This window comes from Actinia tenebrosa, unplaced genomic scaffold, assembly GCF_029948245.1.
Source record: "Actinia tenebrosa isolate PJP-AT-01 unplaced genomic scaffold, QUT_ActTen_1.0 PGA_scaffold9__36_contigs__length_13948895, whole genome shotgun sequence".
In the NCBI taxonomy this organism is placed as follows: domain Eukaryota; kingdom Metazoa; phylum Cnidaria; class Anthozoa; order Actiniaria; family Actiniidae; genus Actinia; species Actinia tenebrosa.
Window position 1 is genome coordinate 2,863,419 of NW_028292586.1, and position 22,562 is coordinate 2,885,980.

Genomic DNA, 22,562 nt, shown 5'->3' on the forward strand with positions numbered 1-22,562 from the left:
TTTACTTTTGATAGCTTTTTACTTAACTCCGAAACGATGCGGAAGCCATAATGGATCACAAATATTTATATAATCAGCCTTGGAAAAAAATTTTCATCATCTTGTTTTTGCCTAATTTCAAAAAAATCCGTCATTTTTTTGCTCACGAAATATCTCGAAAGAGGCTTTACTATTGCTATGATAGTAACCGACGGATGATTATGTTCCAAAAGCATGCATTTTCTTTGACTATCCTTACGATGCGGTTAAGCCTGGTTCACACGAGCAACGCAAGCGCAAACGCAAACGCAAGAAAACTACGTGTGAACTACAGTAACACAAACGCAAACGCAAACGCAAGGAATGGAAAATTTTCCATTTTCTTGTGCTTGTGTTTGCGTTTGCGTTTTTAACGTGTGAACCGGAGAAAACGCAAACGCAAGCACAAACGCAAGACGTGGTTCACACGAGCAACGCAAACGCAAACGCAAACGCAAGGAAAATACGTGTGAACTATAAACAATCACTACTGCGCATGCGTATCTTAATTTACTTGCATTTGCGTTGTACGTGTGAACCAGGCTTTAGTGTTGTAACGTGCTGTGGCTGTAGCATTGGGGAGACTATTCTACGGTGGCCGATTAGGACAAAACGATATTACAAGTCTCAAAACAAGTTAGCATGTATCAAAACAAGTTAGCAAGTATCAAAACAAGTTAACAAGTATCAAAACAAGTTAACAAGTATCAAAACAAGTTAGCATGTATCAAAATAAGTTAACAAGTATCAAAACAAGTTAACAAGTATCAAAACAAGTTAACAACACTCGACGAAATAATGGATTTGGTCATCATATGTCCACTTGGCAAATGTTGGGCAAATATGGTGCTCTATATTTGCCCATACATTTGCCTATGCAGGCAAAGGTCGGGGTAAATTTCTAATAAATTTGCCATTGCTTTGCCATACATCTGAACACATGGGTAAATATGTTATATATTTGCCCTTAGTTTAGACGCATTTACCCAGTGGGGATATATGATAACCGTTTTTGCCCTATATTTGCCCTATTGTCAAATGAAGGGCACATATGAAATCAACTTTGCACTAGGCTTTGCCCCATATTTACCTGGGGAGCAAATACGATACCCCGAACTGAGTATATCCGATGTGAGGTTTCCGTTTCAATGCATTGCAATCAAAACATTTCAAAACAAATCGATAATTTTTCAACTGAATTATAATGGATGTTGGCTTGTTTTTACGACTTACAAGGGGTGGGGGGGGGGGGGGTGCATGCAGGTCCATCTCAGTCATATGTGTCAATTTTTTCTCCTAACGCATGACATCAATGTTGCGACCACATTAATTCAATCATTGTTTTGCTTTGATGTCATGAAAGTGAGGTTATATGCGTTGATACACACAGGAAAAAACGCGGACGATGTATTTATAATATGCGTAAGTCGTCCATGCGTTTTTTCCAGTGACAATAAGAAAAATCATTAACCCATTAACCTCAGCTGCATTTCAAACCGCTAACATCTGTAATATTATTTGAAGCATCAATTTTGTTTAGTCTAAACATATGAATTCATCATTTTTATTGGCAATATATGCAATTTCATTTATAATTATTTTAATTCATCTAATTTTAAACTCATCAAACAATTCATTCAATTTTCATTTTGACTATCTAGTTACTGATGCACAGTTCAAACAGTTTATTTTTGATAGCTTTGAATATTTTTCCTGGATGATACTTTACTGTCATCTCCATCATCCGTACAATTTACGTTGTAAAGGACAAACAATTAATACTCTTTCTTTGTCAATAACATCGTAAGCAGCAACAAACTGGCTGTGTATCCTTTGTATGGGAATGAATGTAGAGAGCCCTTCCATTTCAAACAAGTTTCTGCACCAAATTTCATGTGGTCTGCCAATCCTGTGTCTTTCTGGATGTCGCTGATACCATCGAACCTTTGCCATACACAATGATTCCTGCTTGCCATCAATTATAATGGTTTGTTTAAGAAAGAAATCGACAACACCGGGGCGCAAGTCAAATGAATCGGTCTCAGTACTGCCACTATATTGGTCACACCAACTTGCAAGAATGAAGCAAGAACGTTCCAGTCTAGAGTCAGAGGACCCTAGCTTTGTCCCCGAATATCCAATGGTACTAATTCTCTCAAACGTATCGGTAACACATTCAATGACCGAGTGTTGAGGTAAAATTGTTTCATAAGCTTTAAAGAGATATTCTGTATAGTCATCATCAAGAACATCAATGGATCGAGGTGAAAAACATGAGTATGCATTCATATTGCTCCACTCTAAGCAACGTAGTACTTGACCAACTGAAAGATTAAGTGTTGATGGTATTGATGGGATGCTTTCGCCAAGTGTTCCTACTTGTTGTGCCTCCTGAAGAAGTTGAAATACTGGTTGGAAAGTTTCTCGAAATCTCTCTGGTAAAGGGATATCTCTTAGTTCATGCTTTTGGAGAAATTTTCTCATGATTTGTATTTCAACAGATCTATTGTTAGTTCGAAACGCTCCTAAAATCCCATTGAAACGTTCGAAGCTGAAAAGCCAAAATGAATATACAGGCCCGTAATCTAAAATACATTGTTTGAGGTGCAGGTGTAGATGCATGTTTGGCGTAACACGTTCCTTTCCATATCTTTTTTCAAACGATTTACAAAATTCCACTAGGTAATCATGTCCTTCTTGTAGCTCTTCAGTTGTAATAAGTGGAGAGCAAAGGTGAAAGCAGGACAATACGAATAACCTCCACAGCTCCAAATCATCTGTTGGAACGATATTCCAAATGCAGAATACAGAATACAAGAGAGTCCATGTTTTCCACTGATCAGCAGTAAATCCTCCAAACGATGTTGATATCTTTTTCGGGAGACGCCCAATAAATGATGGTGCTTTGACGTCATCTACCTTTTCCTGGATTTTATTCAAATTTTCTTTAGAAATAATTGGCGTTTCAGCATTTAGCCATACATTTTTCATTAAATGTTTTGCTGTCCCTAAAAACAAATTGTGCATAGGATCAACAACATGGTAACGAGTACAATCGAAGTAAGGCAACTGTAAGAGTTCAGAATATCTTGTTCCAGTGGAAGTTTCAATTTGGTTTCGTTCATCAGCGGTTGTTGCATTGAGTATTTTCTGAGCCTCTCTTCGATGCTCTTCATTTGTCCTTGGTGTATCGTCATCTTCGAAACCTGAAAAATCCATGCTACTAAAATCTCCGGGAAAAAATCTTGTGCACTTTGAGCACCCTCGGTGAGCAGTACATCCTAAGAAACCGCAAACTTTTCTTAGTGCAGGAATGTCACAAGCAATACAAAGGAGGGCAGCTCGAAAACATCTTGCTGTTCTACTCCCATGAGGCCGAACTTGGATGCCTTCGTGCTACAATAAGTTCAATTCGGCTACAAGTGGTTGTAAGTACGTATTGATATTCAATTTGGGCTCGTGTGGACCAGGTATTACCCCAACTATTATTACGTTTTCCTCTTTGTACCTTTCTTTTCTCGGAAGATTTAGGAGGACCATATATATGACTCCAACGCTATAGACACTGTGCTTAAAAGGCTGAAACCAGTCAACATTCAGCATAAAAGCATAATTATTAGGCTGGGCAAGGAAAGGAGTGCCGTTAAAATATTGCCAATCTTTCCACACTTGGCCATCGTAAATATCAACTAAAATATCGTCCGGTACATTTCGATTTCTCCAAATCTCACATTTTTGTACAAAGTCTGGTCGCTTAATAAAGTGAGTTAGAGTCTCTCTGATGCTTTTATAACAATAAACTTTATGTGGGTACAATTTCGTCTGTCCATTTTTCAAACGAATTTCCTTAAGCAATTCCGCTCCACAAGGTGTGCGGCGAAACAATTGACGGTGATTCGGAAAAGCAATGTGAGAACATGGTTTAGCAATGACACGCCCGTATCTTGTTGTAATGCAGTCTTGAAAACGGTATAGGGTGTCGCATTTCGGACAAACAACATACTTTGAATGCTTATCTTTAAAAGAAAGATAATTTTTCAAGAGTTTGAAGGAGCTCGGAAAAACCAATACTGCGGTTGGGAAAATGATTGGCGAAAGCTCACACAAAACCTGAAAAATCGCTTTAAAAAAGGCGAGGAGAATATCAATGCCTCGATCTGGTACAGAAAAGTATGCAGACCAAAAGCACACAAACAAGGCAATCCAGTTAATAAGGGTCACTCGGGAACTTGCTTCGAAGGCAACGCTTATTTCTGCACTAGATTGTTCAAAATCTCTTTCTAGGTCTTCGATATCAATATCCCAAGTTTCAACCAATCTCCTTCTTTCATTTCCTCTTATCTCTTCATGGTCAGATTCACTGTCCAACTTGTCATCCCAAAACACTTGATCTTCTTCCTCAAAGTTATATATTCCGTCTCCTTTAAACATAAGCAAATACGATGTATTTTATTCATTCGGCATTGTATAACTGCAACATAGTATAAGATAAAGTCTGAAACCATTATAATACTAGAAAAAAAAAATGTCAGTAAAAAAAACCTCATGAGCTAAGGGACCGGTCATTATTTAAGTTGGGGGGGGGGGGGGGGGGGGGAGGAGAAATTGGGGGGGGGGGGGGGGGGCTGAAATTTTTGCTAGTGAAAAATGGGGGGTCTTGAAATTTAAATATGACTTTTAGGGAAAATTTTTAAATTTTTTACTACAATCCATGGGGGGTTTTCGATAAACTTGGATGCCTTCAAAGGGGGGGGGGGGGGGGGGGGGGGGGGGGCCTTGAAATTTTTTTGCGTCACTGACAATTTCTCCTCCCCCCCTCCCCCCCCTCCAACTTAAATAATGACCGGTCCCTAAATGTATAATTTTAACCCAAATTTTGCTCTGAAAATAAATGATTTCCATTGAAAATAAAATATAAATTTCTAAGTCAGCAAAACAACAATTTATAATTCGTGAAAGAAAAATGATAAATCGAAAATAAAAAACCCAAGAGACATATTAAATAAATTACTTATAATTGTACTTCTCGAACTTGACAAACATGTTTTGCCGGATACCATGCTATCTCAGGATGACCACAGTCATGAATTGATTTGGAGACGAAAATGTACAGCAATATCCATTTGAACATAGTAAATTCTTTTTGGCGTTTTAAATGAGTTATCTCTAGCTATGATTTTATAAACTCTTTGAATGAACCTTTCTGAATGAACACTGAGGTTTTAATGGCAACCATAAGCCGATTACTTAATAATGCACCCTTCTTAAAAGTAACGGTGAAAACGAGGCTAAGATAGAAATAGAAAAGAATCATTTGTACCTCTAACTTAATCTCGCTTCAATAACACTAATGCTTGGTAGTAAATCCAATAGGGGAGCTAGATCATGTGCAAATCAGCCGCTTGTTAAAGATTCAGTCTTTTATCTATGCAGTTTGACTTTAACATTTAAAGATTATATAATCTAATCATCACAATAAACGTATAACATCAATACCTTTTTGTGAAGTAGCTGGTAAGAATTCGTCACTTGATGGTTGGTTTGTATTTGGCACATCAGAGGAGTCTTGATCAGTTTGGTCCAAAACGTTTATCTCGCTGTAGTCATTAGAAGAAGTGTCGTTCTGGCCGTCAATCTCGTGAGTGAAAATACTATCATTTGAGTCTTCGTCGTCATTCCGCTGTAATTGCCATTGATTTGTTAAAGGATCATAAAATTCTTCTTTGTGACGGCAAAATACTCTGTAATGTAGATCTTCGTTACAATGAAAGCAATGATAACGCTTTGACATCGCAGAAGACATTTTGTTTTCCAGAACTATATAATTAAAAAGACGGTGTGTATCATTGGGATAATTACTCAAAATCCAAGCATTTTGAATGGCTAACAGCCATATTCCAGCGTAATAAAGTTCCACGTCCATCAACCACATGCCATTGGACAAAAGCACGCCGGATCTTTATTACCGCGCCCTTTTCCTTAGAGCTGTCACTGTTGGCGGCAGATAATGGTACGATGGTTTTAGAGCTAGAAGCTAATCAAGTTTATTGCAATGATATTTCGTGAATCTAGGCTTTAGAAAAAATTTCATAACTTTATAAAATGGAGCAAAGAGCTTTAAGATAATAGATATATTACTTAACATGAATCCTGGATACAACTTCAGCATTTTTATAAGACAGTTATTCCTTTTTTTATTATTAGACTTCATTGTATAAACGTATATGTCATCACAAGTCACGTGATACGCCGTGATAGATAGGGGGTAGATTTGTTCAGTGGATGTACTTATTCGTTCATTCGCCTTTTGGTCACAAACAGGTAACAAACTCTGTCGGTCATCTAGTTTCCCGCACATTCTATATCTTTGCTTATAAATTGCGTTCATTCGTCGCGATCAAAAAATGGGAAGAACATCTACACCTTTACCAGGACGCCCAATGCCAATCCATTCTGTTACTGCAACTACCAGTACAAGCAGTACGAGTAGACATACTGAAAATGGCGCCAATTCTCAAAGGCTTAATATACTTATTCCCTCTGTCCCTGGTGGTAACGAGGATGTGCTAAGAGAACACAGAAATCGCCTATTGCAAGCAACAAGCGAGAATGAGAACGTTGACCCCGACAGCGAAAAAGAAGAAATTTCTTCAAATTTCGAAACGATTGTAAAACAGTTTAAAGAACTGCAAGAACAAAACCGCCAAATACTAGCGGCCTTAAAAGAAAGCCAGCAGAACAAGGACAACAGCAAGACCAAGATTACTGTCTCAAAGGCTGTTGCAGTAAGTAAAGTGGCAATATTTAAAAAAGCAAGCTATTTTTATTGATAATTTTACTGGGAATTCTTGGCGCGAAGAGTAGTTGGTATAATTATGCAGCGGTATAATTTATGCAATGCTAAAATTAGCGGGAAACCATGGTAGTGGTTAATGCTACCAAACTTTACTATTGATTTCCAATAACAAGACACTGAATGATAATGATAATTTCCTTTTTTGTAAAGGAATTAATTTGATTTCGATTTTCCCCCCAATATTATACAATCACAGCCATAAAAATAATGAAATCATTATTACTATGTCTAAGAATAACTTAAGGTACATCTTATGATTTTAATGAATTATATTATGTTATTACAGTCTGAAGTACGCTTGGTAGCAAAGAAATTACGGGACAGGGAAGAAAACCCTCTTATATGGGATTTTACTAAAGCGTAAGTATGAAAATTTAATAAAAATGATCTTGTCTGAATCATCCATAGTTTCTCCACTTACCACTCAAATATGGCATTTCCTAATTAGTTTCAGAGATGACGTCAACGAACAGATTAATAACGCAATAAGGGATAGAGTTCTGAATGTTCATAAGGATGTCTCTGCCGTCGAGTTAGAAGGTATTTATGTATTTTATATTACGAAGTGCGAAAGGCCTTATGCACCTATCAAAGTTAACCCGGGGGGGAGGGGTGAGGACAAAGGGTGGTGGTGGTCGGGGGGGAGGGGAGGGGGTAACGAAATCCTTTTAGAAATATTCAAATGCCGAAGGAAGGGGAAGCAGTTTGAAATAAAATAACATGGGAAAAAAAAAAAAAAAAAAAAAAAAAAAAAAAACGAAACAAAACAAAACAAAGCAAAAACAAATGGATGCTAAAGGAGTAATTGTCGGCCAAATGCCAAAATTTCTAACAAATTTTGTCTTAAGTTTTAATATATGGGTACCTGATATAATTTCAGCTGCCCTTAAAAGTCACTTTCTGACGAGAAGAAAGAGAAACAAAAGAGAGCGTTCAGGGGCCCTTGGAAGGCATCAAAAGATGCAGCGGAAAACGCAAAGAAAACAAAATGTGAGTAAACTGAATTTGCAACGATTATGACTTTGTTTAATAAGAAACTTTGACTGACGGTGTTTTTTTTTTTTTTTTTCTTTTAGCTCCTAAAATCCAGATCCAAGGCAGCGGACTTGTCAACCTCGCTATCACCAGGGGACAAAGAGAAAGTCAAGGCAATTATGAAACTGGAGTATATGTCATCAGAGGAGTCGATGTCAGAGGCGGATGACCAGGCTGATGACGATACAGCGGACAGTGGCTCTGATAACGAAGGGGACCCTACTAAGCAGAGTAAAGTTTTAATAAAACACCCTCTGCCATGGAGAAGCCCCCTAGCTAACCAGTTCATGGAAAGCATGGACCGAAAGGCAAAAAGGAGGCTGTCAGAGCGCAGTCTCACCATGCTTTTGAAGCGGAAAATCGGGGAGCCGTCAAGACGCCCAAGGCCATCTGGAGGTCCCGAATGGGCATTGAGAGCCTAAAGGTTTTTATCAAATCAAGGGCACTGGGACACCGAACGTGGTTGGAGTTTCTACGAGTTTTATGAATTAAATCTTGTGTCACTTTTCCTCCGTTCCTTTGGCCTGATTTCTAGGGTTTTCGTTCTTCTTTCGATTACTTGAACGTTATACTCGTTTACTTGAAGAAATCCAAAGGTCAAACGGTATAGCAGCGGCTATTTAAGCCTATTGACCTTTGGATTTCTTCAAGTAAACAAGTATAATGTTCAAATAATCGAAAGAAGAAGGAAAACCCTAGAAATTAGGCCAAAGGAACGGAGGAACAGTGACACAAGATTTAATTCATAAAACTCGTAGAAACCCAACCACGTTCGGTGTCCTTAATTAAATTTTTGCAGTTATAAATGAAGTGTACTACTACAGAATATCTAAAAAGAATCGTACATAAGCCACAGATCGATTGACAACTAAATATTATGATCTTCTTTCACAAATTCTGTCACAAGATGAATCAAACACCTATAATTAATTTACAGAACTGAGCATTTTCAATTAGTTGTAGTTAACAAATTGTTCATAGTTAATCAGTCGTCAAGAAAAGGAAATTCACAATAAAAATGTTTCAGTATGATTTATGTCTTTTTTCCTGCTTCTTAGCATAGGTTAGCTATGTTTAAAGTATGAGGTGGTTGTCACGACATATATCGTTTCTATTTTTTTTGGCCTGCCATAAGTGACAATAGCTGAAGACTGATAACATAGTTAAATTTAGCAAATGTGATGAGCATAATTCAACTGAGCAAATATGGCTAAGACGCGCTGGTACATCTAAGGCATTAAGGGGGCATTAATCACATATACGGTCAGAACATATCGCATGGTATATGTAAGGCATTAATCACATATACGGCCTGGAAAAATACAGAGTATATGTAAGGCATTAATCATATATACGACCTGGGCAAAGACAGGGTATACGTAAGGCATTAATCACATATACGGCCTGGGCAAACACAGGTTATATGTAAGGCATAAATCACATATACGACCTTGGAAAATACAGGGTATATGTAAGGCATTAATCACATATACGGCCTGGGGAAACACAGGGTATATGTAAGGCATAAATCACATATACGGCCTGGGAAAATACAGGGTATATGTAAGGCATAAATCACATATACGGCCTGGGCAAACACAGGGTATATGTAAGGCATAAATCACATATACGGCCTGGGCAAACACAGGGTATATGTAAGGCATAAATCACATATACGGCCTGGGCAAACACAGGGTATATGTAAGGCATAAATCACATATACGGCCTGGGAAAATACAGGGTATATGTAAGGCATTAATCACATATACGGCCTGGGCAAAGACAGGGTATATGTAAGGCATTAATCACATATACGGCCTGGGAAAATACAGGGTATATGTAAGGCATGAATCACATATACGGCCTGGGGAAACACAGGGTATACGTAAGGCATAAAACACATATACGGGCTGGGCAAATACGTGCACATATCAAATGAGCATTCACATTTACTACCGGGTAAATGTATGGATGATATGATATCTGCTATATATTTGCCGTTTGGGATTTTACTGGGCCATACGGACTTTGCCATCTGTGCCCATGGGATAAATGTGTAGGTACATATCATATACAGTCATTGGGCAAATATTGTCTACTATTAGTCAAATATGATATTTGCCCATATATTTGTCTATATGTTTGCCTACATGACAAATCCATTTTTTCGTCGAGTGCAAGTATCAAAACAAGTTAACAAGTATCAAAATAAGTTAACAAGTAAAGCAAAGCAAAACAGTAAATTTCGAAACACTTTAACAAAGTTTAGAACAAAAAACACATACAACAAGCCTATATCGCTTCGAAAGCGATGATGTTTCGGCCTGTTATCTATTTATTGTGTGGCATTGCTGAATAAAGAATTTTGGTCTTGCTGTGGTAATGATTGGGTCTCAGGCTGTATTTTGAAAATGGCAGACAAGAGCGATCTTGCGGTACACTTTCACGTTACAAAGTCTTACGCAAATTTCGATGGAAACATTTGTTATAAAATTCTCTTGGACGAAACACATCGTAATTAAGTTTTTTTGAGATTTTAGTGGTTCTTGTTTTGAAACATCGTAGTTTTTTGGGGAAAACAGGGCAACGTACATACATATGACGTCTCGCCGAACGAATGAGAGATCCGACAATAGATATAAACAATGATCGAGTATCGCAGAGAGCAGAGTACTTGGTGCAAAATATTTTGGCACATGAGCATTACTGTACGCGCTATGTTGAATGTAGGATACTTTTTAAACCTTCATTCTGCTCTTTGACATTTATGGTAAATGTATTTAGCTCTTATATCGTAGCTTGAAGAAAATGCGAAAGTCTCAATTCGAACGAAAAGATACAAGGCCGTGTCTTCGACCAGTGCGCCGTCACCAATCTACTCAAATTTACATCTTTTGGTGCTTCAAAAATATTACCGAATCCAAGAAATTATACTTTAAATCAGAGTATTAATAAATGAAAACTGATGATTTCAGACTTCTATCTTTAAAGTTGTAAAGTACGCACTGTTTGTTTATAGGACCTAGTTTAAATAATAACCGATACCAAAAACATGTCCTCAGATGCGCACGAAGCTACAACATATCGGAAGCTTGCTTCACAAAATATATATGCATCAACTGTTAGTTACACAGATAAACTCACCAGTTTTCTCAACTTATGCTCACAGGCAGCTGAGACTGGCAAATTGCCCTAATTTGCCGCACAATCACAAAAGCTTTTGGATAACTTTTCAATAACTTACCTACTTGGCGACTTGGATCTACATACTGACTTAGGAATAAAATACGCATTGTTGTAGGGTTAATCAATAATATATTTTTTTCCAAAAAATGGCGTCATGCGAAAGGGCATAATATAGTCTACACAACTACCTCATAGAAGATTCACCGCAACTCTCCGAATTACTCCGCATGGTGAAATGTTTTACATTTTCCCATTGCATGTGATTGGATTAGGTCCAAAACTCTGACAGCTAAATGACACGCACGAAGACTATTATGGGCCGGCAAACCGAATGTAGTGACTGTTTCGGCCTGAGGGCCGAAACAAAAATTAAACGATGAAAAAACACTAATATAAGTAAACAATCTAAAAATACTCAGATCTGAAAACGCATTTACAAAAGTCAAAACTATAAAAACAAAACTCAATTTTCAAAATAATACCAGTACTAAAACAAAAACTCTGAACGATTAAAAATTATATTGGTATATACTGCAGGAGAACCGCGGGCTCTTCTACTAATCTACATATTCACGTGTAGCACGTACATTCCAGGAATTAATAAGTCATTGGCAGAACCCGGCGAAAGGTAAGGAACGTTCGAAACGATTTCCAAATTTTTGTTATTTTTTGGCTCACAAAAGTTATATTTTAATCTTTTTCATCCTTTTTCTTTTTATGTTTAGCCTAATGACACCTGCAGAATGTTTTGTAGCAAGTGTGGCAAGAAAATAGGCAACGATGATAAGTTTTGCACTTCATGGGGATCGTCAGCTGTAGACGGTCAAGCTGCTGCTGTGCCTAGCTTTGATCAATTCATGGAGTTAAAATCAAGACAATTTGAAGCAGCAAAGAAGGAAAAGGAAAAAGAAAGATCTGGCCACTTTAAAACAAAAGCCGACCTAAATAAAAAAAGCAAAGAACCAGTTAAGGTGAGGGCTACTTGTTGTCTGCATTTGACAGTTTAACTTTGCATACGGTTCCGTAAGCTTGATGAATTCCGAAACATAGCTTATGTTACCACTATAAATCTTCTCCTTTTCCTCCAGCTGGTAATATAAAAAGGCCTATGCATATCGCCGCACTTGCTACGCTTGGTTGTTAGTTGTTTCCACGGCCCGCGTTTCCACCACCCACGAGGGGACAATGGGTAACTCATCTGTAAACTCCGATCCCCATCCTCATCATGGGCCAAAGTGAAAATAAGGTGCTAGAGTGAAAATAAGGTGCTAGAGTGAAAATAAGGTGCTAGAGTGAAAATAAGGTGCTAGAGTGAAAATAAGGTGCTTGTGGTGGTTACTAAATGGTATTGTCCAGTAAATTCTCCCGCTCGGTTGATGGATGATGGAGGGGGTGGCGTGGGGGTTTGGGTTGGCAGGGGAAACAACTGACTAGTACATTTCTTCTTTGGTAAATATATTTCGTAATATAACCAAATATTGTTATAATAATAATAATAATTATTATTATTATTATTAATATATATTAATTATGATTATTTTAATAGATAAATGTGGGTCTTGTTGACCTTGTGGACAACTCAAGGGAGCTTAAAATTAGAAGAGGATCAACTCTACCAGTTTCAGTCAAGAAATCAGATTCAGCTCTTACAGTCAAACAACTTGCAGTAGAGAAACAACTTGCTCATAACCAAACATTGAGAAGGAATCCAGATGTTGAGTGGATTCTGTTATACCCAGATATGGATGTGGTTTTACATGTTCCAGGAACTACAGAACTTTTCTGTGTTGAAGAATACAAGGAATCTCTTGGTAAACCATATAACAGAATAAATCTGTATTTATGCAAACAAAAACACTATGATGGTGAGTGCAATAGTTGCAGTACTTTTGTGGCACCTATGTTTTCTGATACATGTTACATCACTATATACAGTTATATAACATGCATTGGATAACTTTATTTTTCATGGTTAATTTATTCAGCAATTCTTAATTCTGATGAACAAGAACAAGAAGGAGAAGAAAAAGATGGTTCTAGTGAAGGAATAACCAGTGAGGTACAACTTTATTAATTTTGTGATTTCAGATAATTGAGTTATTAATGAAGTTATAATGATAATTACCCAAAGATCAACAAAGAACCTGGTACTTTTCGCTGTTCTCGTAAACGTTGTTACACTAGTCCTCACATAGCTTCTCACACTTCTGTTGTCGGTCCTAAATCCACTGTTAAAATCACTGACCAATTTGTTTGTACAACTTCTAATGTTGTATATTGTATTAAATGTACCCGCTGTAATCTTTTGTATGTGGGCGAGACTGGCCGCCGTCTTGGTGATTGCATTTGCAATCATCTTTATGATATTCGCAATAACGATCCCACCAAACCAGTTTCCCGCCATTTTAATCTAGCTAACCATTCTCTTTCTGACTTCATTGTTTTCGGTCTTTCTTTGATTAACGGCAACAATGATTGTCGCAAGACCAAAGAAATGTGGCTTAATTCACCTATTGGGCACTCTTAGTCCCAACAGGATTAATGAACGCTTTACTTTCAACTAACCTTTTCTTTTGTCTTTTGTTTGTTTTTGTTTCCTTGCCTACCTTGTTCTCATTGGTTTCTTTTGTCTTATATCTATCTATACACTCCTTTCTACCACCTCTTTCTCTTTTACTTCGACAAAGGACTAGCGTCCGACACGTCAGTAAGTTTTTTCATCTTTTTCACGGTGTATAATTTACCTTTTCATCATTATAGTTTACTAACATTAAGTCTAGTTAAGCTGCATGATTTTTAATTCCATATAACAATGAATTAAATCATTCAAAGGGAAGCATCAGGAGTCAGCAATTTTCGGGCCAGTCAATGCAATGCCACGGCAATTTGTTTATTATTTTTGAAGTTTATTACTTTCTTCTTATTTTAATTTTCATTAATATTTAAATTAAAAACTCATGATGTTTTATTTTTTTTCAGTTTCTGTCTTCCTCGGGTGAGATTTCTTTCAATATACCAGAAAATGCTGTAATGTCTGATAATCATGACAAAGCTGTGCACCGTAGAGTTAGGCAAACCACAAACCAAGTTTCTCATAGTTCTAGAAGTTCAAGACATGATACCTGTGATGGCTTGGGACCGAGGTTGACTCCACAATCCACAAGTGAAGTACTGAATGAAACACCTGCTGCAACACACCCTAGTGCATCTAACAGTATATACACACAGTACTGTAATGTGATTGATTTGAGCACTGAGACTGACTTTGAAGAAAGTATGTACGCAGATAATAATTCAGAACTATTGGAAGAGGTATTGATGCAGTCAGTGTTTCATGAAAACCAAGAAAGGTAAGTAAGTTTTCACAGCTGATTATTAATTGCATGGTTTAGATTTCCAGTGATTTACACAATTAGGGTAATATTAACCCATTTAAAAAGGATTACACTTCTAATAAAATATTATTATTCAATTTGGTAATTTTTAGAAAAGTCAAATTGCTTGCAATTACAATATTGCTAGAAACTATATAGTTTATTTTATGGGTGGATTTAAATGTGTGATCCAAACAGTATATATACCCAGCCATGTAGCATATGGTGGTGGAAAAAATATCCTCCCACCTCTCTTGAATTTCCAATTTTTTTCACTACAAGCCTTCATTTTTTTTCCCTTTGACCCACCCCCCCCTCCCCTTTAGGAATTTCCAATTTCCTCCATGCATGAAGGGGTATGGATATAATATTTGGAACCACATAATTATAGTTTGAATATATGCATGCATGCATTTTAATTAATAATTTAAGTTATCAATTATTAAATAACAATTCACTTTTCTATTCTCTAGAGAGTCAATCCAGTCGCTGTTGCGACTATATCAGGCTGAAAAAGAGGGGGATGACTATCAACAAATAATACGAGTCAGAAGGAAGCATATTTGGGAAGATTGTGTGAGAGCTGTTTCAAAAAATTCCTTTAGAAAATATGTACAACTGAAAGTGCACTTTATAGGCGAAGATGCTGAAGATGAGGGAGGACCACTTAGGGAGTTTTTTCGTCTGGTACTTAAGGCTATTGTGGATCATTCAGGTATTCTGGAGGGAGCAGATGACAGGAAGGTTTTCACAAGCAATCCCCTTTTGATTCAACAGAGAGCTTATTATTGTGCTGGAGTGATTTTGTCAACTTCCCTTCAACAAGGGGGGCCACCAATGTGCTGTCTTTCTGGCTCCGTGTATGATTACTTCCATGGTGGGACTAGTGGTTGCATCCCAACAATATTGGACGTCACTGATGTTGATGCCAGATCAAAGATAGGAAAGGTAACACATATAGTCAACCAAATTAAGGCTGAAGACTGAAAGATGAATTGTGGATAATTCAGGTTAAAACCCATACTTTATTTTAAAATCCCTTTATTTTATTTCTTAATTCATAATACAGTTGTATGCATAATTGATTAATAACTGAAAACATTTGTAGTCAATCAATGATAAATAGAACTTCATAATAAATGCATACACAGAAACCAAGAAAAACTGTTGGGTCAGATAATAATGTAAGATGGAAATGTAATGAACATGTATTTTATATCAATTTTGTTAATATTAATGGAATAAAAAGGCCACCTCATGAAGGCTGCAGTATAGTATTCACTTGAATCTGATAACTGCTGCAAAGCACTATTTGTCATAAGACAAGTTCAAAGCATGTTTTCCCCTCTTTTCTAAAATAGACTTATGGGTTTTAACAATTACTATACTTTTTACATTTTTTTAAAGATAATTTATGCAGGAGATGAGGAATCATTTCAAAAATCATTGAATGAAGAAGCAGACTTTATTCTTGAGGCTGGGTGTAAAGGACAACTCCTCAATTCATTCTTTCTTTTATTAATTAGCTTATTTACATTCATAATATCATATTTTTATGGTTTAATCCTAGTTATGATACCTAGTTACGTTATTGTTTTTCTTTGTTTATTCCCGTTTTTGTTAGCGTTGTAAAATGATCCTTTAGCGTCACCACGCGCATATAAAAGGCCATAAGCGTCCCTATTAGCCAGTTTTTTCCAAATAGTTACTCGTAAATATTGATTGTGTATCCAAACTCCTTTCGAATACGTTCCTTTGGTAAATCCTTGGTTTTTAGAGGCAAGCGGGATCGATATGTAAGTACTCCTTTATTTCTTATTTAGATATTTTGTTCGGAAAACTCAAAACGCCCACGCTATCAAAATGAGTTTTATACTGCTTTATGCCATGATTATACTTATTATATTATCTTTCTTGCGAGTAATATTCATGTATTATGTTGTTGTTAATAAATGTATTCATAAAATGCCAGTTTTCTTATTCAAATCATGTTGGTAATTAGTCTTTAATGTGAGCTGTTACAATGTTGTATTGCAGTTTACGTATTGGTATCAATAAATTTGCGTTTACTCAGTGATCGTCCTGGTAGCGTGAATATTTGGTATCACTCGCAGTAAAGTTCGCCCGCAAAAGCATCTTAGTCAGTGGTCGCGACGCCTGGGACGTGGGATTTTCGTCGATACGAATCTCGCCTGCACGCCCTCCTCGGTTGCCCCAAGGCTAAAACGCTTACACTGGGATCACAAAAGTAAACTGGAAGATAGAAGACAAGGATCAACTAGCAACTCTCTTGTGTAAAAGTCATGTCATATACAAAGCTAAGGCTGCAATTGATCAGTTTTTGGAAGGTCTTGCATCAACAGGTTTTCTAAAATACATCAAAGAAAATCCATATTCCCTTAAGGAAATTTTCTGTGTGTCAAATTCTGATGTTTTAAAGGTTTCTGCTTTTAGGACATTGCTTCATGCTCATTTGACCAATCCAGGGTCAAATGATGATAATAAAGCAAGAGAAGAAGAAGAAGCTACTATGTTGTGGTGGGAGGAGTTTTTAGACAATATTGAAAATTCTGATCCCGAGGGTCTCTTGATTCAGCTCTTAATCTTTATCACTGGAGCTGATAAAATCCCAATATTGGGTTTTCACAAGGCTATTGATATTTACTTTTACCAGTATGAATCAGGTGTAAAGCGATTCCCAACAGCATCTACATGTGCTTTGACATTGTACTTGCCAAGAGGAATCCAGTCATATGATGAATTTCATGATCTTATTGTTCAAGCAATCAAAGAAGGTAGTTATGGATTTGGCTGCATCTAAAACTTAATAACAGTGATTTTATGATACCTAATTAATTAACATCAGGTCTACTTATTTTTTGTGTTAGTGAAGTTATACATTTGTTGAATGTGAGAGCTTGGATTTTTACTTAATAATTATGTTTCATTGTGACATCACTATCACTGAAACCTGAAACAAGGAAGTGCTTTTTTTAGAAAATAAGTTTATATAAACACTAAACAGTTACAATAAAAACATTGATGAACTTTTATTACCGACACATTTTTGATTCATATAAAAAACTTATGTATTCAAAATATTTTTCAACAACATAACAGCTAAGCATATAATACTAAGCTTTGAACTCTAGAGTTAATTTGAAGTCACTTCTTTTTTCTATGCCTTGAAATTGTATTGTTATTTGAGCTAGTATTACATCAAATTATTATTGCAGTTTAAATTATATTGATATAGTAGTGATTTTACTATGGTTTGAAATTGTATTGTTATTTGAGCTAGTATTACATCAAATTATTATTGCAGTTTAAATTATATTGATATAGTAGTGATTTTACTTGGCTTGTAAAACAAAGTGTTTTATTCATGAGCAAGTATAACAGTCATAAGTAAAACAAAACAAAAGCAAGGGAATTAGTGTTCATACTACTATACAATATATTATGTTTATTATTATTTTTTCACAGGCCAAGTAAAATCAATCTTGAGTTTATACAAAATCTGATTTTAGATACAAATTTTAAACAATGCATTGTTTTAACACAAAACATGTATCCGAGGTTGCAAGGTTTAAATTTGAATAATCCTTTGAAACTACCTTGCATGCTAGGGATGCCTGCCTGCTTTGTGTTTGATCAGTGAACCCAATATATGCCTACTATGGCCTGGAAAGTGGTGAATTATTATTCTATTCCAACTTTTCATGTACAAAGATAAAAATATATTATGTAATACGTATACATGTTTATACCTACAGTATAACCTGAATTTACAAATTAAAAGTTTTTATTTGATGCAGTGTCAAAGATGTAACTTTTAGAGTTAAAGAGACACACAAATTACAGCAAAGTGGGATTTCATAGTGTTTATTTTCTAAACAAGCAGCACAAAAAATACACACCTTCAAACAAACACAACAATTTTTTTATATAGTAAAATAATGTCTTATTGAAGGCACAATATTGTGCCTATAAATAACAAAGCCAAACACCTTGTTTTGAATCCTCTCACATAAGTTCCTTATTTAAGTTGCATCGACTTAATTAAGCTATATATACCTGCTTTTCTTATCGTGCTGCAACGGACTTAAGAAAGAAGTAAAGTTTAAGAGCACCCTGCCAAGAAACTGGTACTGCAAATCCATGGCTTTGCACAATGTAATCAGCATATTTATCAAAATAATCGTTACCGCTCAGACTGGAGGGACGAATACACTTGGTTTTTGCCCAGGTAATCTGTTCTGAGGATAGCTGATTTAACATGTCTGTGCCACCTTTAAAATATATCAAACAGAGAAAGCACAATACTTTAATGAAATGCACAGAAATAGTTAAAACGTTTGACCTTATTTAACTTATTTTTTATTCTAAGCTTTTAAAAATACATGCAATTAAGATGGCATTTCGCAGATGAAAAGGCCTTTTTGGCTTGGCAAAAACTCGCAGTGACAGCTTTAAATACGATTAATGAAATTATATTTCTAATTCAAAGTGATAAATTGTTAATTGTACCTTTCTAACCTTTCTTTATAATTTTGAAATTCTCCTCCGACATTCAGTAAACACTCGACTCGTCCGCCATCATGTGTTATGTTAATTATGCACAGGTAACCCAAGAGCTAGTTAGAGTGTTGCAAACAACCTTTGCTATTTATTATTTTCTATGTTTTCAATCCATTGTTTCATAAATTGCTGTTGAGTGCTTATTAATATTATTTATTTAGCAATCTTTCAATTCAATTTTTGCACTTCATTTATTCATTCATTCACCTGTACTTATGTATTTATTCATTCATTTACTACCATTCAATTCATTCATACATCTATATATTTATTCATTCATTAATTCATCTGTATCAGGGGCGGATCTATCCAGAAGTTTTAAAAGGGGAGTGACTCTAACAGGGTTCCTCGCCCCAATACCTCATACCCAATACGTATATACTGACCTGAGTTTTCTGGAAGAAAAAATAGTTCGTCAGGAATACCATTAGGACACTCAGCTGTACTATTTTTTCTAATTCTGTGCTCGTTCCAATTGGCTGCCACAGAGTCCAATTCCTTTTGTATGATATTCATGAAGCAGTACCTCAAACAGTAAACATGAATAATATTACCATTGCAAAATGATCCAGACTCTTTCAAATCTTTGAATAGTTCCAACCACCAGTTGCTCTGAGATTTCCTGAAAATAGACCACCAGGCCTCTATCCTTTGATTAGCAGTAGACGAAATATATCTGTGTCCATAACTTTGGCCACCGGTAGTCGAATTTTCATGAAAAACTTGCTGTAGTGCTGCCACAATGCCATTTTCAGTACCGCAGTCTGACCACACTCTTTTTGGACAACCTTTCAGTTGCTCCACTCCACTCATATAATATCCAGCAATTATGGAGGGATCATGGTTACTATATGACACTCGCAAGAATATGATCCTTCTAGAATAACCATCTATGCATCCACTTATCCCAAAACCAAAGGGAGACAGCTTATCATAACCATCTATATGCCAAGTGTTATTGGGGCCAGGGCAGCGGTAAACTCTCCTACGAAGTTTTCTTCTCTTTCTTTCTTTGACTCCACTAGGGTCCATTTCTTTGAGAATATTCATGACAGCGTCTCGAGAAACCCTAAGTTTGTATTTGGTTCTAAGGCATCTAGTCATCGCCCTATAACCCATTAAGCTTCCAGGCCCATTAAGCTCCGCGTTTATCGCATTTTCTATATCCCTCCTATTGCTCCGATTTCCTCTTCTTCGTAGGTGGTACTTGTGATTTATCAAATATTTGATTTGCCTGAGAGTAATATTTACTCCGTAACAAGCGGAAAGAAACCTTATGATGCTTCCGTAGGAGTAGCCACTGTAACAGAAACAAACAATACAATCTTGAAGATGAGTAAAGGTGGTTAAAAATGGAGAAGGCGGTAAAGCGTCCAGAGAACAACAGGTCGTTGAAAAGAACGCAAGGAATAAGCAACAATGAGGGAAGAAAACCATCCTCCTGAAAACGATGGCAGGATTAAACAGCACTCGGCACAACAAAACTCTGCTGATCAACGCGACGCTTGCTGTTTCGGAGCTTGGTAGCCGAGCTCCCATCCTTTTTATTTTGTTTTCGAGCACTAAATTATAGAATTGTTTATTTTGTTATAGCTTCTGTAAAACGGTTTTAAGATTTGTTGGTTTAATTCTTGTGTACCCTGTTTTGAAACTCCTAATATTTGTTTTGTTTCGCAACTTGAAATTTTGTTTTCCTGCTCGTTATCTTGTTTTGAGACTCGTAATCTTGTTCTGACAGTGTAATTTTGCTTTCAGACGTGTAGTTTTGTTTTTAAATCTGTGATTTTGTTTTTAAACTTGTAATCTTGTTTTGCAGCTTGAGGTTTTGTTTTGCAGCTTGTTATATAGTCTTGAGAATTGTTATCTTGTTTTGAAACATGTAATCTTGTTTTGAGACGCGTAGTTTTGTTTTTAAATTTGTTATTTCGTTTTCAAACTTGTAATATTGTTTTGAGACAAGTAGATTTCTGTTTTGCAGCTTGTATTCTTGTTTTGCAATTTGAAAACTTGTTTTGAGATTTGAAGTTTTGTTTTCAAATTTGTAATTTTGTCTTTAAACATGTAATCTTGTATGTATGTGTGTGTTTTTTTTGTAACATGCATTGTAATATTGTTTTGTTCCAATCGGCCACCGTACTATTCGGTCCCTGGAATCGCCATCAAATGTGAGTAGAGGAGATAGTTGGTTCTCACCAGTGTTTTTTCTTTTTTTTTCGAGTTCTGCGGATTTCCTTCCACCCTAAGAATCAATAATTCTTTCCATCATTGAAGTGCTACCTGGCAGACGAAAATTTTCTGAAACTTTATAATTCAGCTGAAACTTCAATGAAATAATCCTTAACGGTCTAAAAATTAATGGTTAAATTTTACAATTGACATTCACATACAAGTAGAGTGCTTTTAGTCTCACTGTTGAATAGTGTACGTTACCTAAATTAGATAAGTTATTTACTATTTTAGCTGACGTCACCTAAATTTGAAACTGAGATCAGGGGGAGAAACGATGATACAAATGAATGTCTATTCACTCATTCTCTGGTAAAACAACCCCCCGGATTAGCATGACCGTTATTTGGCGCGCTTTTACTATTTTAGGTGACGTCAACTAAATAGTTATCTAAGTTAGATAAATTTATCTAACTATTCAACAGTGAGACTAAAAGTACTCCAAACCCGTGAAACAAATACTAATTTTTAGTACTAAATAGTGATAATCAAACAATAGGAAACAAAGGATTCTGTATGAATTACTACTAATTAGTACTAAATATTGTTCACGGGTTTAGTGCGTGCACTCTATTCAACAGTGAGACTAGAGTGCTGATATCTTAGTTTTCCCACGCTATCTTTGGGATTGTTTTCAGCTTTGATATCTGATTTAGAAAGTATAATTTGTCTACGCGATCATAAAATTGCTCAAACTTGGCTGTCTGGAAGCGTCGCTCAGTCATAATTTGGTCTCAGCTTTCGGCCTGATCAAAACTAAATATAAGAGTTACTGATAACCTGCATGTGCTGCACGAGATGATGGTCATCAACGAAACCCCCCTCCCCCCCCTCCCCCTTCTCGAAAAGTACCCCAATATATACCTTCGGGGAGGTATAGTTTTTAAACGATCACTAAAAATCGTGGTTAAAGATGCGACCAAACAACGAAGGAAGGTTGAATTGGTGTGAACGTAGCCTCCTTTGCAGCCGTTCTTAGGGTCGTGTGTGAACGGGGCATGGCGGCCGTTTAAATATGAGGTGTAAAAGCGCTAGCTGCCTTTGCTAAATTCAATAAGAACTGAATCATTTACAGAAAAATACAGCAGCCATGACAACGATTGCATTCTAAAATTTTCCCGCCTTGTTTTTACATACATTTTGATTTTATTTCTGTTTTCGTCCGCCTTTCGTCGTTTTTATCGTTAGGACTAGCTTGTATATTGAAGGTTTATTTTGCATCAGATTAGGTTTTTTAAGGTACATTCCAAGTAGACGCCGCTCAGTCGCGTACAGCTAGCTACTAG

General features: G+C 36.3%; 6 protein-coding genes across 17 annotated transcripts in view; 4 read left to right on the plus strand and 2 right to left on the minus strand.

Moving 5' to 3' along the window:
• Positions 1–22,562, plus strand: part of LOC116290115 (uncharacterized) — a 63,019-nt gene that overhangs the window by 19,133 nt on the left and 21,324 nt on the right. The gene's annotated exons all lie outside the window — the stretch shown is intronic.
• LOC148904486 (uncharacterized) lies at positions 1,648–5,950 on the minus strand. 2 transcript variants are annotated; one of them, XM_089025239.1, is made up of 2 exons: positions 5,515–5,639; positions 1,648–4,439 (listed from the first exon to the last, which is right to left on the minus strand). In XM_089025239.1, exon 2 carries the CDS (start codon positions 3,235–3,237, stop codon positions 1,759–1,761), a length of 1,479 nt encoding a protein of 492 aa, XP_088881365.1. In that variant the 5' UTR covers positions 3,238–4,439; positions 5,515–5,639; the 3' UTR covers positions 1,648–1,758. The 2 variants fall into 2 exon arrangements, with proteins under 2 accessions (XP_088881365.1, XP_088881366.1); XM_089025240.1 differs by having other exon boundaries at positions 3,108–4,439; positions 5,515–5,950.
• LOC148904487 (uncharacterized) lies at positions 5,552–8,555 on the plus strand. Its single transcript, XM_089025241.1, has 5 exons — positions 5,552–6,803; positions 7,161–7,234; positions 7,323–7,414; positions 7,755–7,864; positions 7,951–8,555. The coding sequence occupies exons 1-5, from the start codon at positions 6,423–6,425 to the stop codon at positions 8,329–8,331; spliced, it is 1,038 nt and encodes a 345-aa protein (XP_088881367.1). The 5' UTR covers positions 5,552–6,422; the 3' UTR covers positions 8,332–8,555.
• On the plus strand, positions 9,684–16,546 carry LOC148904488 (uncharacterized). 2 transcript variants are annotated; one of them, XM_089024438.1, is made up of 6 exons: positions 9,684–11,723; positions 11,821–12,066; positions 12,642–12,960; positions 13,081–13,154; positions 14,075–14,445; positions 14,943–16,546. In XM_089024438.1, the coding sequence occupies exons 2-6, from the start codon at positions 11,839–11,841 to the stop codon at positions 15,454–15,456; spliced, it is 1,506 nt and encodes a 501-aa protein (XP_088880564.1). In that variant the 5' UTR covers positions 9,684–11,723; positions 11,821–11,838; the 3' UTR covers positions 15,457–16,546. The 2 variants fall into 2 exon arrangements, with proteins under 2 accessions (XP_088880564.1, XP_088880565.1); XM_089024439.1 differs by having other exon boundaries at positions 9,684–12,066.
• LOC116304830 (uncharacterized) overlaps positions 13,981–22,562 on the minus strand; it is a 53,513-nt gene continuing 44,931 nt past the window's right edge. For 7 of the 9 annotated variants that reach the window (XM_089024442.1, XM_089024444.1, XM_089024443.1 and 4 more), the window contains 2 exons: positions 19,437–21,289; positions 18,339–18,761 (listed from right to left, as the gene is read on the minus strand). In XM_089024442.1, the coding sequence (XP_088880568.1) occupies positions 18,556–18,761; positions 19,437–20,589 (1,359 nt within the window). In that variant the 5' untranslated portion in view covers positions 20,590–21,289 and the 3' untranslated portion in view covers positions 18,339–18,555. Of the gene's footprint in view, positions 15,453–18,338; positions 18,762–19,436; positions 21,290–22,562 lie in introns of those variants that run through there. The other 2 variants (XM_089024445.1, XM_089024448.1) reach the window with 2 other exon arrangements.
• On the plus strand, positions 16,694–17,732 carry LOC116288426 (G2/M phase-specific E3 ubiquitin-protein ligase; the record flags this gene model as incomplete). The annotated part of the gene is made up of 1 exon (XM_031695213.2): positions 16,694–17,732. A coding segment is annotated over one exon (597 nt), but the record flags the coding sequence as incomplete, so codon positions are not given.